The 15,708-nt window shown below is 37.5% G+C and overlaps 1 protein-coding gene across 1 annotated transcript in view; it reads left to right on the forward strand.

Moving 5' to 3' along the window:
• DNAH8 (dynein axonemal heavy chain 8) overlaps nt 1–15,708 on the forward strand; it is a 294,583-nt gene that overhangs the window by 5,554 nt on the left and 273,321 nt on the right. The window contains exons 3-6 of the mRNA XM_003789318.3: nt 849–933; nt 5,739–5,890; nt 8,332–8,521; nt 9,681–9,844. Of these exons, the coding sequence (XP_003789366.3) occupies nt 849–933; nt 5,739–5,890; nt 8,332–8,521; nt 9,681–9,844 (591 nt within the window). The remainder of the gene's footprint in view (nt 1–848; nt 934–5,738; nt 5,891–8,331; nt 8,522–9,680; nt 9,845–15,708) is intronic.

The following is a 15,708-nucleotide window of genomic DNA, read 5'->3' on the forward strand; positions in this document are numbered from 1 at the left end:
TTAAACTTGGCAAGAGGGGAAGTGAAATCAGGGACATGTTAGTCCAACTTTGTGAGGATAACGCCGTGAAGAAAGTGGTAGTGTACAAATAGATTAAACATTTTCCTGGGGAGAGAGAAAGCATCACTGATGAAGAGAGATTGGGGTAGCCAGTAAGGAGAAGAACTGACAAAAACATTGCAAAAATTCATTGAATTGTGTGTCAAAATTGTCAGTTGACGCTGAGAAGCATAACAGACCAAATAAACATAGGGAAAGAGGAAAATTTTAACTGAAAATCTTGTGCAAAAATGGTCCTGAAGAAGCTCACTGATGAACACTGAGGGAATTTTTAGCCAGTAAATAAATAACTGTGTTAGAACACCCTCCCATAATTGGTGGGATCACACCTATGGTGCATTTTACAAGGGTACATGTTAAATTTACTAAGTGTAGAGTATAGATGTCTTAACACAGTAACTAAGAAAATGCGGTGAAGGCTGTGTTAACCAGTTTGATGAAAATATTTCAAATGGTATATAAAACCAGTACATTGTACCCCATGATTACATTAACATACACAGCTATGATTTAATAATAAAAAAAAGAACACCCTCCCTACTCTATCTGATCTGACGCCCTAGTGACTTTATTCTTTACCCAAAGATACATTGAAAGGATGACGTTTTGATGGCAATCGGGACATCAAGGATAATATGACAGCACCTCTGATGCCATTCCAGAAAAAGAGTTGCAAAATTGCTTTTAAGAGTGGACTGGGGGCTGGTGTCAGTGCATAGCTTCCCAAAGGGAGTCTTCATTATTTCCTAGTCACTTTATTGATCATAATTTTTTCTTTTATTTAACAGCTGGAAGCGTTTGCTAATTTTTTTGGGAAAGATGGTTGTAAGACATTGAAAATTTTCTACCAGGAAGGAGACGTGCCTGGTGTCGGTAAGAATGTTTTGTGAGGGCAGCATACCAGTAATTAGTTAACGAAGGTTAATGTGAAGTATATGGTTTCTCTTAGACATGGAGAATTCTCTATTTATAAAGAAAAGTTTACTGGAAACTTATGTGTAAAACATACAGTGTCTTAACAGTATATTTTCAGCCCAAATATATATGTATTTCAGGCATTACTATAATGATTTAAGGAGAAACCTTCTTTATAGAAATCATCGACCTCTTCTAGGGAACACATATTTTCATTAGAGTTTAATTGCATTGTCCCTGAGACAGATGGAGCCATCTTGTCTAGATGACTAGAGATGGCCATGACTCTATCCAGAGCCCAGTGTTATCCAGAGCACCCTGTGGTCCTGGCTGGGGATCTTGTGCCTGCTTCTGCTGTCAGTCGGACTCCCTAGCTCTCTCTGCTGGGTGGAGTGTGCCTAAGGTAGTTAACATGCTACCAGCTTGTTAAGCTTTGCCTTAATGTAATGGCTAGGTACCTGGGTTATCCTTTTGGTTCAGACTCCTCCTCTGCCAAGTCCCGTGCCTTTACCTTCAATATGTCCCTCCTGTTGGTTCTTTCTCACTTCCTTCCTCTGTTGCCTTAAGCTAGGCCCGCATCTCCTGCTTCCCATGAAAACCAATATCTCTGTTATCAGATTCTCTCTCTGAACTTCACACCACTAAATCCTGTCAAGTAACTCTTACTATCCTGATGTTTATTGGATTAGGGCTAAATCCCTCATTCGCCTGAGGCCCATGGTAATGAGGGCACCCAGCACTTGTCTGGGCTGCTCTCCTGCTCTTCCAGATGTGAATGTGCTGCTCCCTTTAAGCACCTGTCTTCATTGTTCTCTGTACAGACCAGAGTCATCTCTGTGTCCTTCTCTCCACTCTTCTGACTCTCTCTGATTGCCTTTCTTCTTGCCATCCAGGAAATCCTACTCCTTCTTCAGATCACCCCGTTAGTTTGGGTTCTCATCTTGTCTCTGATGGAGAGCCTTCCAAACCACAGCCACCACCAGATTCCTGTCTTAAAGTTCGCATCACACATATGGCATTTGATTATGTTCTTCTATTTTCCTCTAATTGCTTAATATACCTGCAGCATATTTTGCCATGTATAATGCCCTCCCATGTATAACTTGTACCTGTGTTTTTGGCTCAAACTTTCCAGAAAAAAACAATTTAATTTTTTAATTTAAAATTTTATTTGTTTGTAGATGCTTGTGTTTTGCATTATAAAGGAATTTTAACATTTTTTTAACATGTCATGTTAAAAAACATAATAATTTAACAAGGAATTTTATGTAACAAATAATTAAAAAATGCAAGAACAGGTAACAAGGTACAAGAAATTTCATGTACCAGCAATAAATTCATGATATTTACACATGCCCATCATAGAAGGCCAAGGGTTCTCTGCCACTGTCAATATCAGAAGTATTTTCTTCTTCCATTTCTACATTTCCAGTGTCCTCTGAAGAGTCACTTTCCTCATCCTGGTAAATTTCATCATTCTCGGTTCCATGCGTAGCATTGCTGATGCCGCATTTTATAAAATGATTTCATAACCACTTCTTTCTTGAGGCCATTCCACAATCTTAGGATCCAGTCATGAACCTTGGTGACAGATGCTTTCTTGATTCATGGTGTTAAATTGTGATCAGCTGACTGCATCCATGACATCCACTCTTTCTTCATTAGGGCCTTCAAGGGCTTGTTCACTGATAACCCACCAGGTATCACAGCAAGTTGGGTTTTCAAGTCCACTGTGATTACTTTTGCACTTTGTGTAACATGGGCTTTGAAGTCACAGAAAACAAGCAAAGCTGGTTTTTAAAATAGTCCTCCAAGCCTTTGTGACCAGACTTTGTTAAACCAGATTTTCTTTCTTTCTTTCTTTTTTTTTTATTTTGCTTTTAATTTCAACTGGCTTTTATTCATCTTAGTTTGAAGTTTGTTTTTATTTTTTTTTTTCTTTTCTTTCTTTAGTGATTCTCTTGCCCTTTGCCTCCCAAGTAGCTGGAATGACAAGTGCCTGCCACAATTCCTAGCTTTTTTTTTTTTTTTTTGGTAGAGACAGGGTTTCTCATTCTGGCTCACTCCAGCTTAGGATGGTCTCGAACATCTCTGCTCAGGCAATCCACCCTCCTCAGCCTCTCTCAGCTCTAGGACTAAGGGCATGAGCCACCACACCACCACGCCCGGCCATTAAACCAGATTTTCATGCTCTCTTCATTCATCTATGCTTTTTCATGCACAGGACAATAACTCCACTCAAAATCTTTTCTTTTGGAAATGTTTTTCTTTTAACGATGATCATAGGTGGTAGCTTTGTCCCATCTGCACAACAGGCTAGAACAACAGTGAAATGTTTCTTCAGGTCCCCTAGTTTCATTAGCCATGGTCTTTCCTCCTCTGACATCCACAGTTCTGCAGGATGGCACATCAAATGTGAGACCTCATCCATATTGGCGATTTGGGATAGCTCAAAGTTGTAGGACTTTTGTAAGTTTTTTGAAGTTTGATAACATAAGAATGAAATTCCAAAACTTGATTCTTATAGGCTCTGGAAGTTTTGGGGGCAATTCTTTTCATGTCCTTATGCTCAAACCTTCTCTCTTCATAAAGTTAAAGCATGATTTAGGTGTCCCTGAGAAATCATCAATGTTTTTTTCTCATGCAATCCTATTACCCTCTTCTTGTGTCATCTTGGTCAAAACAGAGATTGCAGGCCTTCACCTCTTCCTCTCCCTCTGGCCACTTTGGAGGTCCCCTCACATTGCCTTCTTCTGTCTGGGCATTTGAAGAAGCTTCTCTGCCTGTTGCCTCCTCAATCTGATGACACTCTCGGTGGGAGGAGGTCCAAAGTGTCTCTTGGCAGCTCTGTTGCCATGTTTTTTTTTCGCATATTTAACAACTGTTAGCTTCAAGCTTGCAGTGTATAAAAACTGTTTTGACATTTTCTGAGGGACTTCCCAATAATTTTTATAAAAAATATCTGCTAGATTGCTAGCTCCCACCTGAATGTATGAAGAGAAATAGGTCACTCTTCATTGGTCAAAAATGCTTTTGTTGCAAGCTTGTCCTAAGTTAAACAAAACTGATTACTATATTCCAGGATATTATTTTGTGTACTGATATTGTTTCTGCTTTCTACAGTTATACTTTTCATGAATAAGCATAAAAAAAGAATTAAAAACATTTATATAGATACAGAATCAGTACTATTCCTGTATAACATGTACCCTTATTTTTTCCCCAAAAAATTTGGGCAAAAGGGGAAGCACCTGTGGCTCAAAGGAGTAGGGCACCAGCCCCATATACCAGAGGTGGCGGGTTCAAACCTGGCCCTGGCCAAAAATTGAAAAAAAAAAAAAAAGAAAATTTGGGCAAAAGTTTTACATTAGACATGGCAAAATATGGTATATAGCTTGTTTCCTCTACAAAACAAGTAAACTCAAATTTGGTCACTAGGTTTGCTTTGTGGATTTTCTGTCCCTCCCAATTCTTATCCTTGGGGAAATATTAAAATTATTATTATTATTTTTGAGACACAGTCTCATTCTGTTGACCTGGGTAGAGCGCCAGGGCATCATAGCTCACAGCAGCCTCAAACTCTTAGGCTCAAGTGATCCTCCTGCCTCAGGCTCACAAGTAGCTGGGACTACCAGTTCCCACCACAATGCCTGGCTATTTTTTTCCTACTTTTTAGTAGAGATGGGTGTCACTCTTGCTCAGGCTGGTTTCAGAACTCCTAAGCTGGAACAATCCACCTGCTTTGGCCTCACAGAATGCTAGGATTATAGGTGTAAGCCACCATGCCTGGCCCAAATTATTGTTAAAAATCAAAACAACAGCTGAAAATTATAGAAAATTAAGAAAATATCTATAATTAGAATAAAAATACAAACCATCCATAGTCTCACGCAGAAGAAAGCACTGTTAAGTCCTTGATAAATGTCCTTTTGTAACTGCTTTAGTTTACATACATATTTAACAAAAATGAGATCAAACTCTACATATTATTCTATAGTCTTTTAATTAATTAATTAATTTTTGGAGACAGAGTCTCACTATGTCACCCTCAGTAGAGTGCTGTGGCATCACAGCTCACAGCAACCTCAAACTCTTGGGCTCAAGTGATCCTCTTGTTTCAGCCTCTTGAGTAACTGGGACTACAGGTACTGGCCACAATGCCGGGCTACTTTTAATATTTTTAGTAGAGACAGGGTCTTGCTGTGGCTCAGGATGGTCCTGAACTCGTGAGCTCGGGTAGTCCACCTGCCTTGGCCTCCCAGAGTGCTAGGATTACAGGCATGAGCCACCAACCTGGCCAAATGTTTAATTTTTATTGAAATCAGTTCAAGGAAGTATGAAATATAAATTAAGTGCTATCAGTAGACTTAGGACAGAAACTGGACCTTCTCAGGAGAGTCAGTGAAGGCTTTCTGAAATGGAGGCATTTCAGCTGAGATCTAAAAGGTGAGTAGGAGTTTGGTAAGCATAAGGTTGGGGATAGGATAGGAGAACAGTTTGTGTGAAGGCCTTGAGACCAGACCAGAAGGAACAAAAGTGCAGCATTCAGGGAAAGGCACCCAGAGAAACTCAGAGAAAGCTGCAATTTAAGAATTATAATTATCGACAATTCTTTTGTAGACCAAAAAAGATTTGGTTTATGATCCTATTGAACACTTCTTACAGCAAAGTAAAATAAGAAACAATAATGTGAGAACCATAGAAATGTATCACATTTGATCAGTTACATGATCATATGCTAATTTTTTAGCTTTTGTTTTCAGAATGCGGTCGGACCATTCCTGGAGTAACCAAAGGGTCAAAAATGATGAGATTGTATATAGACAACGCGGCCCCAGAGAAACTAAAAGGACTGTGTGTGTTTTTTGTTCGTTGTCGTAATGATGTTGCTATCAATGTTAAAAGTGTTAATGAGGTATGTTTACATTTTTTTCTTGCCAGTATCTAGTTAAGCATTGGATGTATTTTCATAGTTAAACTTTTGCTTTGCTTTGATTTCCCTTTTTAAATGTAGTACTGAATTGAGTTCTAAGAAAATAGTATATTCACATATTTAAAGAAATGGAGAAATTAGCTATAATAGAGGTAGTTGTATTTCTACTTTAAATACTACTTTTAAAATGCATGAAAATTTCATTCCTTCTAAATGGTATGCAAATAATTTTTATCTTTCCATTCACTAGAAACACATTTAATCTTGTTCATACTATTTTAAGTATTAGTTACTTTATTTAATTCTGTCTTCACTCAATAGTTTACCTCTCTAGTAGTTTTAGAAGAAGAAGGAAGAATTGACCTACATCCTGGAGATTGGTTCTTAGTCCTAGAAAAACAGGATGGTGGAATGGGAAAAGTACAAATTTTGGCAAGATAGGCCTGAACTTTTCTCCTAGCCTTACCGCTGACTAACAGTGTTTCCTTTGGCAAGTTGTTCATCCTCTGTGAGACTTAGGTCTTTACATTTGTAAATTTGGGGCTGATAATAACTACTTGGCAGGACTATTATAACACTAAATGATAATACAAGTGAATTCTTCTTATATTGCCTGACATACAGTAGACTTTCAGAAAATATTAATACTCTTTATTTTACTTATAGAGAATCTTTTTTTTTGAGGCAAAAGTCTCAAGCTGTCACCCTGGGTAGAGTGCTATGTTGTCATAGCTCACAGCAACCTCCAACTTGGGTTCAAGTCTCAGTTGTCTCAGTTTTTCTATTTTTAGTAGAGATGAGGTCTTGCTGTTGCTCAAGCTGGTTTTGAACTCATGAGCTGAAGCAATCCACTCGCCTCGGCCTCCCACAGTGCTAGGATTACAAGCATGATAGAGAATCTTAATGCCTTTTACAATGGAAAAGGAAACTGAAATCTAATCCAATTTTGCTCCTTTTCTGTTTACAACAGATAGCTTGAAGAGAAGTTGTTTCACTTGGGTTAGGATCCTAAATTGGTAGTTATAGTCCCCTGACACCTTGTAAACATTTCATTATCTCTCTTGTGGCTGATGAGACCTTTCCTGTTAGTGTGATTCATAGTGTAATTCATAGGTAATCTGTCTTTTTTCTTTCTGCCTGGTTTTACCCTGTCTTTTCCCTATACTGTCTCTGTATGTGAATCTTTCCTCAATCTATCTTTTGTTTCACTAGCTCTCAATTTGTCCGTGACTTAACCCATTCTTTTTTATAAATTAGTTTTTGTGTAACACTGTTGTATGTGCATGTAGATTAAAGAAAGAAGAGATTCTGTAAGCCTTGCTAAGAAAAACTGACTTCTACCCTGCTCTCCAGAAGGAACTATTAAACTCTTGGTGTATTCTTTCATTTACTTCCATATTGCCAAATAATATGCTCTGATTGCTCCCTTTGCCAGCATAGATATTATCTATGGACTTTTCTCTATGGAAGTGGAGGATTTGGCTTTTAAAATTAACTTCTGGCTTTTCTCTTTGTTTCTCCATCCCTCTGTTCTTCCAACATAGTTATATTCTATTTGGCTTAGCTAAATACTTGTTTATATCATTATAGCTATGTAAGGGTAATCATAGCTGAGCCAGGTAGCTGTTCTTACAGTGGTACCTAAGACTCTTTTGAGGGAACTGTAGGTCAAACCAATTTTTGTATAATACTAACATGCCATTTACTCTTTTCATTTTGTTGGCATTTGACTGATAGTGCAGAAGCTTCAAATCAAGATTTAGCACAAATCAAAACCATGGCACCAAACTGTACCAGTAGTCATGGTATTCTTTATTGCTACACACTCAGAATTAAAAAATAAGCAATTGATTTTTGGCAACCCTAGAGGAGTTTTTTAATCTTAATTTCTTGGTTTGGGATTTCCAAGTCACTTAAAATATATTAATTAAGATATTACACTCATGGATGGTGGGGTTTTGAGTTCTGGGCTTTTGATATTTTGTGGCTGGTAATTTCTTTTACTAAAATTCTGGGTAAGGGCTAGCTTCATTGTTTTTTTCTTGGCCTGATGGAGTTTTTCTGGTTCTCATTTCATGGATAGGGCAACTTTAAACTGAGGATTTTATTTATGCAGGAGGTTCACTTCCATCTCTCTCACCTTGTTAGGCTCTAGGCTATAGTGCCATTCCTATACAGAAATTAAAACATCGAGGAAAAGTGTCTCTGTGATGAGCAAACATATGACTACTTAAAATGCAGGCAGAATAATAAGTTTGTTGACTTTAGAGCTCTAATATTCCTAATCACTTAAGTTTCCCTAATAGTTTATAAAATATATTAGTGGTCTATGTTTTATGTTTTTGCAGTAGAAAATAGGTTATGATTTTTAGTTCTTTAATGGAATCAGCATCTAAAATAACATTTAAACATTACCCTTTCAGGACGTGCTATTTACTGTTCTGGATGCATCAGAAGGACTCTTAAAAGGGATTAGGAATATGCTGGCAAGTATATTTCTACCAGCTATTCTTGCAACAAACAGTTGGGGTGCTTTAAACCAGTCCAAACAGGGAGAATCTGAAAAATATATTTTCACCGAAACTATCAACAGATACCTTTCATTTTTAGATGGTAAGTATAAAATATTTAATGTTTAGTAAACTAATGATACTAAAGAGTAAAAATGAGCAAATTGACTGTATGTCATTAAAAATAAACTCTAGAGAAAATATTTGTATCCTAAAAGATGTTAATGTAATTGAGACCTACAGGTAAGCTGTGAAATCATTAGAATTCCTTATTTCTAGGTATCTTTGCAGGAGTAGAATATGTTTTCTTTTCTATTTTCTATTATGGTAGAAACAATCTCTTCCTCTAATATTAATGAAAATTTTTATCACATTAAAATATGTACTTTATTATGAACCTTTTAAAATCTATAATTTTATTTTATTTTTATTTTTTGCAGTTTTTGGCTGGGGCTGAGTTTGAACCTGCCACCTCCTGCATATGGGGCTGGCGCCCCACTCCCTTGAGCCACAGGCGCCACCCTAATTTCATTTTTTAATATAGTTAAAATATTACATTTTATTTTTTTGAGACAGAGTCACACTCTGTTTCCCTAGGCTAGAGTGCTATGGCATCACAGCGCACAGCAACCTCAAACTCCTTGGCTCAAGAGCTCCTCTTGTCTAAGCCTCTCAACTAGCTGGGACTACAGGTGCCCACCACGACACCTGGCTAGTTTCTCTATTTCAGTAGAAAGGGGGTCTTACTCTTGCTCAGGCTGGTCTCAAACTCCTGAGCTCAAGTAATCCACCTGCCTCAGCCTCCAGAGTGCTAGGATTACAGGTGTGAACCACCATCCTTGGCCCTAAAATATACAATTTTATTAATAAGCAAATTACAGTCTGATTGTCAATTACAAATTTCTGTAAAGTATTAGATCTTTAACATTTCAGCATTTACAGATTGAAAGCTCACATTAATATTTAACATATGGGCTCGGCGCCTGTGGCTCAAGTGGCTAAGGTGCCAGCCACATACACCTAAGGTGGTGGGTTCGAATCCAGCCCGGACCCGCCAAACAACAATAATGGCTGCAACCAAAAAATCCAGCGAGGCGTGGTGGCGGGCGCCTTTGGTCCCAGCTACTTGGGAGGCAGAGGCAGGAGACTAGCTGGAGCCCAGGAGTTGGAGGTTGCTGTGAGCAGTGTCTGTCTAAAAAAAATAAAATAAAATTTAACATATGGATATTAAACACTTCTTATTATTGTCTTTTCCTTTTTAGGTGCTACAGTGAGTATTGAAGGGACAGTGAAGTTAAAGACTATAGACCATGTTGATTTTTCCAAACTGCATACCTTTGAAGAAGTGACTGCAGCAGCCAGCAATTCAGAAACTGTTCATCAGTTAGAGGATGTGCTGATGATATGGTATAAACAGATTGAACAGGTAGATTGACTCAGATAATTGCATCTTGAGTAGTATTCTCGTGTGTGTTCTAGCCATTGTATTTTGTCCTTAAAAGTATAGGGAAGAGGAGTCTTCTTTAAATTCCTTCCAGATTCCTTTTTGAAACTCAGTTTATTCATGACCGTGAAGCAACATCATTAAAATCACCACCTAAAATCAATTTTAAGATATTTCTCATTTCAAGGAGGAAGCCATAACAATATGCACTGAGAAGGAAATAATGAAGAATGGCCATCATTTATTCCCAGGCTTCTTTTTAAAATTGTTTATGCTTTCTGTAAAAGAGAGAGGGAAAAGATAGAATGAGCAGTCACAGTGCTAGATGCTAAATAAATTCCTCTTGGTCGATCCGTGGAGCTGCCTGTGCTGTCACAGACTAGGCTTCTTCATATCAGTGTTACAGTGGTGAGTGTGCAGCTGTCTGGCTGTTATTACTGCCTGGCAGGAAGATTAACAATTTGATTTTTTATTTGGACCAGCATTTCAAATAATATCCTAATAGGCACGTGAAAAGGTCTTCAATGTCATTAGTGACCAGGGAAATGTAAAGTAGAACTGCAGTGAGATATTACTGCAAGCTCACTAAAATGGCTAAAATTAAAAAGCCCAGTACGCATGAGTGTTAATGAGGTTGTGGAGAACTGGAACTCTGACACTATGCCGTGGGAGTGTAACATGGTAGGACTTCTTTATAAAGCCTTCTAGCAACTTCTTGTACAACTCAGTATATACTAGTTAGCTACCCTGTGGCCTAGGAGTTCCACTCCTAGGTGTATACCCAAGAAAAATTAAAATATATGTCCACTAAAAAGACTTACATAAGAAATTTATAGCGGCCTTAATCCTAATCACTAAACACTAAAAACAATCCAAATGGGAAATAAACTATTTGTGAAATGAAACAATGAAATACAACTGAAATAAAAAATTACTGTTGATACATGAAATAACATGAATGAATCTCAAAAACATGTTAAGAGAAGTTTTTTTTTTTTTTTGAGACAGTCTCACTCTGTTCCTCTGGGTAGAGTGCCCTGTTGTTCACAGTAACCTTAAGCTCTTGGGCTTGAGCAATCCTGTTGTCTCAGCCTCCTGAGTAGCTGGGACTTCAGGCACCCCCACCAATGCCTGGCTAGTTTTTCTATTTTTAGTAGAGATGGGGTCTCACTCTTGCTCAGGCTGGTCTCAAACTCCTCAGTTCAGGTGGTTCTCCCACCTCGGCCTCCCAGAGTGCTAGGATTACAGGCGTGAGCCACCCTACTTGGCCATAGTAAGAAAAGTCTTAAAAACATAATATGAAAATCAAAACGAAACTATATATGAACCAGAGCACAATGTGTGACTTTATCTTCTTAAGCACGATACAAAATCCAGTGCCACAAAAGGAAAAAAAAAGACAGATTAAGCTACATAAAAAATAATTAGTAACTTATATATGACAGCAAACACCATAAACAAAGTTAAAAGTCCTTCTGGGAGAATATGTTAGTGTATATAACAAAGAGTTAGTATCCATAATATTTAAAGAGCTTCTATAAAGCAATAAGAAGTGGGTAATTCATAGAAAAATAGGCCAAGGGTGTGAATTAGTGCCATTCAAGGAAAGTAGATGGAGATGTTGGACCTGAAAAAAAAGTGAGTTTAGGAGTGACATGATATCCTCAAATATTTGATGAGATTTCATGTGAAATCAAACATAGACTGTACAGTGAAGGCAGAAGACCAGAGTGTGATAGCCATAAGGAGAGAGATTTTGTCTTGAAATCAGGATAATTTTCTCACAATGTTTTTTCCATGGAAAAATGAAAGTAGATAATTCCTGGAAGTATCTAATTTGAGTCTGGATTACCCTATGGTCTGAGTCATGTCGTAGCAGAAATTAAGAGTTGCTGGATTTATTTAAGTTCTAAAATTAAAATCTTTATTTATTTATTTATTTATTTTTTTGAGAGTCTCACTTTGTCGCCCTTGGTAGAGTGCTGTGACATCATACCTTACAACAACCTCAAACTCCTGGGCTTGAGCAATTCTCTTGCCTCAGCCTCTCAAGTAGCTGGGACTACAGGGGCCCTCCACAAAGTCCGGCTATTTTTAGAGACAGGGTCTGACGCTAGCTCAGGCTGGTCTCCAACCTGTGAGCTCAGGCGATCCATCTGCCTTGACCTCACAGAGTGCTAGGAGTACAGGCGTGAGCCACTGAACTTGTCCTTCATTTAAAATTTTTAATTCTTTGATTCACATTATGTAGACTTTTAGACATTTAGGAGAAGTTTAAGCTTTGTCTAGGACCCTCTGTTTAAGGAGGTTGAGGAGCTTATAGAAAGATTAAGAAAGAGTTCCATAAATCATTGAAGCTAGAACCTTCAGGGGTTTAAAAAAATTTGTTATGTATTTAATCTCAATTGTTTTCTTAACAATTCCATCACAATTTAAATTATGAAAAGCTGCAAACAATGTACAGAAAATAATATAACACCACTGAAATTAAATAGATACTAACCATTTTCTATTTGCTTTAGATTTCTTGTTTCTGCTAAAGTCTCCAATGCTTTCCTCTTCCTCTATCCTGCTGTAGTCTCCTATTCCCTTGAAGGCTTTGCACTTTTGTTGCATTTGTGTCTATAACCTGCTTATTATACACACAGAATATGTATTTGTGTTTAAAATCCTTACATGAAAGATATAATACCTTAGTCCATTTGGGCTAGTATAACAAGATACATAAACTGAGTGGCTTATACACAACAGAAATTTCTTTCTCACAGTTCTGATTCTATCCCCGGCTCAGAGAAGGTAGCCTAGTTGTCCTCTCCCCGTACTCTCTCATGGCAGAAGGAGCAAAGCAGTTTTCTTGGGTCTCTTTAAAAGGCATGAATCTTATTCCCTCAGTGCTCTACCCTTATGACCTAATCACCTCCCAAAGGCCCCATCTCCAGATGCCTTCACATTGGGGATTAGGTTTAGACCTGTGAGTTGTGGTGGGATGTAAACGTTTAATCTATAGCAATGCCACATGTAGACTTTGATAGCCATTCTTTTCTCATTAACTTTGTCTTTTAACTTTAACTTTGGTACCAGTGAATTTAATTCATTCACTTAGTTGGTATCTGCTATTCTTCTTTATGATTATATTTTGTCATACAGACTTTCAGACATTTGGGAGATACTTAAATTATGCCTAGTATCCTCTATTTAAGGAGGTAGAGAAGTTTTATCATCCATTTCCTCAGAAAGACAGTTGTTTCTGCTTTTTTTTGCTATTACAGACAGCAGTAATACACATTCACTAAACATCTTTGTTTGGGTTTCCTTTGCACGTGTTCAAGAGTTTCTCAGTGGAATTGCTAAGAGCAAAACTATATGGCCTTTTTTTTTTTTTTTTTGAGACAAAGTCTCACTTTGTTACCCTTAGGAGAGTGCCGTGATGTCATAGATCACAGCAACCTCAAACTCTTGGGCTCAAGCAACCCCCTTGCCTCACCCTCCCAAGTAGCTGGGACTACAGGTGCCTGCCATAATGCCCAACTACTTTTTAGAGACAGGTCTCACTCTTGCTCAGGCTGATCTCCACAACTTGTGAGCTCAAGCAATCCACCTGCCTCGGCCTCCCAGAGTGCTAAGATTACAGCCATGCACCACTGTGCCTGGCCCTATATGGACCTTTTATTGGTTATTACCAGGTCCTTCAAATAGGGGTTATATTAATTTATATGTTTTTGTGAGAGCATATGAAAGAGTTCCTATTTCTTTTGGTTACCCTTAGGGTTGCCAGATTTTTACTTGTTGCCAGCATGTTAGATGTGAAATAGTATCTGGATTTACTTTGCCTTACCCTATTATTGAGGTTAAAGCATATGTAATGGCAATTTAGGTTTCTTCTAAGTTGAATTACCTGTTCTTATCCTTTACTCAATTTTCTTTTGAGTTATTTAATGTTATCACTGTATTACTGGCGTTTAATTAATATTTTTCAGATGTTAATCCTTTCTTAACTCCCGTAGTATCATGTCTATTTACTTATTATGGTGTCTTTAGTTATGTGAAACGTTTAAGTTTTAATTTAGTTAAATATATTAATTACAGATGTTAATTCAGCCTCTACTTAGCTACCTCCAGTGACTACAGACTTCATGCTTTTTGTATTTTGTTAGGAAACCTTTCCTATTCCAGTGTTAGAAGACATTCTATCTATCTATCCATCCATTGTTTCAGAATATTAGAATGTACATGTGTTTTATTTATATACTTTGTTTTTTGTACAGATTGAGTCAAAGTTGTAAGTGTGCCCTTCACCCAGGTAGTGTGCACTGTATCCAGCAGGTGTCAATTTATCCATCACTCCTACCCTAATCCCCAAGCTTTATTTCATTGACATTTACTTCCAAGCGTGCACTTAACATGCTGATTAATTAGTTCTAACTTGATATTCAGTACATGTGATTGTTTCTCCATTCTTGTGATGTTTTACTTAGAAGAATGGTTTCCAGTTCCATTGAAAAGATATTAGATAGCTATTTTTTATGGCTGAGTTGTACTTCATAGTATGTGTATGCCACATTTTATTATTCCATTCATGTATTTCTGGGCACTTGGGTTGTTTCCACGTCTTTGCGATTGTGAATTGTGCTGCTATAACCATTCAAGTGCAGGTGTCATTTTTGTAAAATAACCTTTTTCCTTTGGGTATATACTCAGCAGTGAGATCACAGGATGAAATGGTGGGTCTGCTTTAAGTTCCTTGAGGTATTCTTCATACAATTTTCCACAGAGGTTGTCCTAGTTTCCAGTCCCACCAATGGTGTATAAGAAAGAGTTCCTTTCTCTCTGCATCTACACCAGCATCTGTTGTTTTGGGACTTTTTAACATGAATCGTTGCCATTGGAGTTAGGTGATATTGGGTTTTGATTTGCATTTCCCTAACGATTGGGGACATTAAAGATTTCTTCATGAGTTTGTTGGCCAGTAGTATATCTTCATTCGAAAAGTTTCTGTTCATGTGTTTTGTCCACTTTTTAATGGGGTTGTTTGGTTGTTTCTTGCTTATCTGCTTGAGTTCTTTGTAGATTCTGATAATCAGTTCTTAATTAGATGTGTAGCATGTGAATATTTTCTCCCATTCTGTGGATTGTCTTTTTGCTCCATTGATTGTGTCCTTGGCTATGCAGAAGCTTTTTAATTAGATCTGTTCCCATTTTTTTTTGTTTTTGCTGTGATTGCTTTTGGGATTTTCTTCATGAATTCTTTGCCTAGCCTGATAGCTGTAAGAGTTTTTCCAGCATTTTCTTCTAGGATTCTCATAGTTTCCTTCCTTACATTTAAGTCTTCTATTCATCATGAGTTATTTTTGTGAGTGGTAAGAGATGTGGATCCTGTTTCAGTCTTTTACATGTGCCTATCCAAATTTCCCAGGACCATTTATTGAACAGGGATTCTTTTCCCCAATATATATTTTTATCTGTCAAACATCAGATGTGAACATGAAGATGATTTCACCTCTGGGTTCTCTGTTCTGATCCATAGGTCTGTGTGTCTCTTTTTGTGCCAGTATAATGCTGTTTTGGTTACTGTAGCCTTGTAGTTTGAAGTCTGGTACAGTGGTGCCTCCCACTTTGTTCTAATTACATAATGTTGCATTGGCTATTTGGGGTCTATACAAAGCATCAAACTATGTTTTCTAGATTTGCAAAAACATGGCATTGGTATTTTAACAGGGATTGCATTGAATCTGTAAATCACTTTGGGTGGTGTAGCCATTTTAAGAATGTTGATTCTGCTAATCCATGAACATGGTATATTTTTCCATCTGTTTATATCCTCTGCAGTTTTTTTCCTTAGTGTTTCA

Source organism: Otolemur garnettii, unplaced genomic scaffold (assembly GCF_000181295.1).
Source record: "Otolemur garnettii isolate 467f Iridium unplaced genomic scaffold, OtoGar3 scaffold00031, whole genome shotgun sequence".
Taxonomy (NCBI): Eukaryota; Metazoa; Chordata; class Mammalia; order Primates; family Galagidae; genus Otolemur; species Otolemur garnettii.